Source organism: Trachymyrmex cornetzi, unplaced genomic scaffold (genome assembly GCF_001594075.2).
Source record: "Trachymyrmex cornetzi isolate Tcor2-1 unplaced genomic scaffold, Tcor1.1 scaffold59, whole genome shotgun sequence".
NCBI classification, from domain to species: Eukaryota; Metazoa; Arthropoda; class Insecta; order Hymenoptera; family Formicidae; genus Trachymyrmex; species Trachymyrmex cornetzi.
The window spans coordinates 655372-659014 of NW_017299903.1; the positions used below are offsets into that span (position 1 = coordinate 655372).

General features: G+C 30.9%; 1 protein-coding gene across 1 annotated transcript in view; it reads left to right on the plus strand.

The window, feature by feature from the left end:
• Positions 1–3643, plus strand: part of Hr4 (nuclear hormone receptor 4) — a 143127-nt gene that overhangs the window by 55118 nt on the left and 84366 nt on the right. Inside the window, exon 2 of the mRNA XM_018515708.1 lies at positions 1576–1680. Within this exon, the coding sequence (XP_018371210.1) occupies positions 1581–1680 (100 nt within the window). The 5' untranslated portion in view covers positions 1576–1580. The remainder of the gene's footprint in view (positions 1–1575; positions 1681–3643) is intronic.

Consider the following 3643-nt stretch of genomic DNA (forward strand, 5'->3'; position numbering starts at 1 on the left):
TATATATAGTTTTATATAATTTTATATAATTATATTTTTTTATAATATTTTATATAATTTTATATAATTTTTTGTATATAATGAAACATTTTTTTCTCGGGGTACTATCGTGTATTATCACATCTTAACAATATGTAACGCTTAATATGATCATTGCATGGTGATAAAATTGAATTATTTGGCCGACATAAATTAATCTCTCATAACTAGCTGGAATCTCGTCAAATTGTACACAGTAAGGGTGAGCCACGTGCGAAAAAAATATCGATGTTAGAATAATCAATGTTCGAACCCATTAATTTTAATAAATCGATTATTCGCTTAAAAGTATCGATAATCGATTTTTTTTAGGGGAGCGTTTTTAATTGTAGAAATAATTAAGAAGTCAATGATTTTATTAAAAAAAAAACGTAAATTAATGAATATAATTTATTTTATTTATTCTTCATAAAAGAAATTTCTCATTAGAGACAGATTTTCCAAATACTGCAATGTTTTCCAGTTTCCGGATGTTGCTATCTCTATAAATAATTTTCAAAAATTATTATTGCTAATCATGATCTGTGAACCTGGGATCTCTGTATTATGAATGTTCTACGTTACCCACTACACAACTTCTTCAATTGGTAAATGTGTTATTCATTCTCTACTTCAATTACAACTAGCTAAACCAGTGCACGAAATTATATACATATAATAAAAATCATTATTTAATAGATATAATAAAACATAAACAATTTAATATAAACATTACTATGAGACAACATTGGATAAATGTCGGATAATCTAATTTCGCTTGGCCGATGTCGCGCGCCACGATCAGCATAATATTCGGACTGTGTTCGACTTGGTTTGCTAGTGTTCACATCGATCATTCATTTTACTTCTAATCAAAGAGAAACAAAAAAACATAGCTTAATTATTTTTACGTTACAACTTTTTTGAATTTATTTGGATTAAAATGAAAAATTTCCTACTTATAATCTTGAATAATTTAAGTAACATTTATGGTCCATTTTTAAATAAAAACTTTTTTATTCAATTAGATTGAAAAATGCATTTCATATTTCATAATTTTTCCGGACTTTATTTAACGCAATTAAACTACTGCAATAATATCACAAGTTAAATTAAATTGACAATGTGCTGAAAACCTTAAATAAATTTATATTATTACTATTTACTATAGCATATATATTTATGATATATATGCATGTACATATATAAGATATAGATAATTCACTGGGAATTATTTAGGCAAAAAAGATCTAGCTTTGATCGTCATAGGCCTGAATATACTTATACTTAGTGTTTAATTCTTGTCGGTCCGAATAAAATCTTAGTATTCGTAAAGATTAAGCTCATTTTGAAATGTCACTTTGAAATAAATATAAAAGTCATTGTTGTATGAGACACAAGAATTGATTCAAGTACGGAAGCATGATTTTATTTCAGTTTAGTATTGCTTTAAACATTTCTGCGAAGACAAAATCATTTAAGAATAAATCGTTCCCTTGTTTGTGAATAATTCATTTAACGAATAACAGGCTGATCCTTGTCATTTTCTGCTTTCAGGAATTATGACCCTTCCGAGCAGCCCGTGTGAGATAGAAAACATGAGCTTGTTTCAAGATCTCAAGTTGAAAAGGAGAAAGGTCGACTCCCGATGTAGTAGCGACGGTAAGAACGCCTCGAAGATATACTGTAATATCACGTTAAAATCCCATGTGAATTGAATTAACATTTAATAGAATTAACATTAATTCTACCACAGGAAATGCCGGAACGTAAAACATTTTTCCGCAACGATACCTTTTGCATTTTTTGCAAAATGTGTCACAGCGTTATTATAATAATATCTCATTACGTTTTATTTCCGTTATTCATCTTTTAATATCAAGCATCTCGATTTATAGCAACCGCTCGTAATAAAACAAGAAGAAAAAGAGATCGATAAAAATGCAGCTTCATATTTATTTTCTGTGAATTATTTTCCTCTCTTAAAGTTGCCGTGTTATCTGCCCTGAAGCCTCTTTTCGTTGAGGCTGTTAGAGTACTTCATTTCCGTTGAAATGTTGTATCCAAAGGTTTTGGGGTTCGCCGGTCTCAAAATTTGAAAATTCAAAATGGTTGAACCAATATGGCGGATTTATCACGGAAATGATAAAAGTTTTCCGATTTCAGTGAAATAAAGCATTAGAAGATTTTCGGGGTCGCTGATGCCAAATCTGAACTTAGATTTTGAAAATTCAAAATGGCTGAATCAATATGACGGATGGAAATGCTAAAAATTTTCCGATTGTATAGCGAAATGAAGCAATAAAGGGTTTTTGGGGTCGCTGATGCCGAATCTGAACTTAGATTTTCCAATATGGCGGACGGAAATACTAAAAATTCTCTGATTGCAGCGAAATTAAGCAGTTATGGGTTTTCGGGGTCGCTCATGCCGAATCAAAACTTAAAATTTGAAAATTCGAAATGGCTGATCCAATATGGCGGACGGAAATGCTAAAAATCCTCCGATTTTAGCAAAATGTAGTGCAAAAGGGTCTTCAGGGTCACTGATTTTGAATCCGAACTTGAACTTTGAAAATTCAAAATGGCTGAACTAATATGGTGGACGGAAATATTGAAAATTCTCCGATTACAGCAAAATGTAGGTAATTAAGGGGTTTTCAGGGATGCTGATGCCGAATCCGCATTTAAAATTTGAAAATAGAAACCCAAATTTGAAAATTCAAAATGGCTGAACCAATACGGTGGACGGAAATGCTAAAAGTCGCTCGGTTTTGGCGAAATGTAGCGTTAGATTTTTACAGTCTCTGATTCTGAATACGAATTTAAAATTTGAAAGTTTAAAATGGCTGAATCAATATAGAATAGAAAAACTAAAAGTAACTAATTCAATATAGCGCGCGGACGGAAATGGAAATGCCAAAAGTCGCCAGATTTCGGTGAAATATAGTGTTAGAGGTTTTCCGCCCTTTACAGCACCGATTATTCCAGAAAGTTTTCAGAAATATTTCAACCTTTCACATTTCAAGATATTCATATAAAAGTTTGTATATTGAAATGATTATTCTCGTGTAATCTGATTTATTAAAGTAATATACGATTACTTACACTTCGAAATATTACATACGGAACGTGATATGTATCGTCTTTTACAAAATAAAAATAAGGATACTTAAAACTCTTGAGGCTTCCACAGGCACTTTCTATACTAAGAGAAAAAAATAGTTGAAATAACCATTTAACTAGAATTTATGGTCATTTTTTGCGACAAGCATTAATTTATAATTGTTTTGACCATATGAATTATTGTAACCTGAACACTGAATTATGATCATAATGACCATAATATGTATTCATTCAACTAATTGTATGGTTATCTTACACATAAATCAAATTTGCATATAATAAGTTATACTATAAAATGTTGTTACTATAATATACATATAAGGTTATTTTAAGTTTTCCAAGGGTAATTTTTCGCAATTGAATGTGCCTTCCGACGCACGTATTCGAGCGGGGTGTTTCTTATTTGTTGTTTTGCATGCGGAGGGACCTCTGTGCAAGACAAGAAATGGGGGAAATCGTTCTCGGATTTTTTAGAAATTTTTAAGTTATCCCCCCCCCCCCC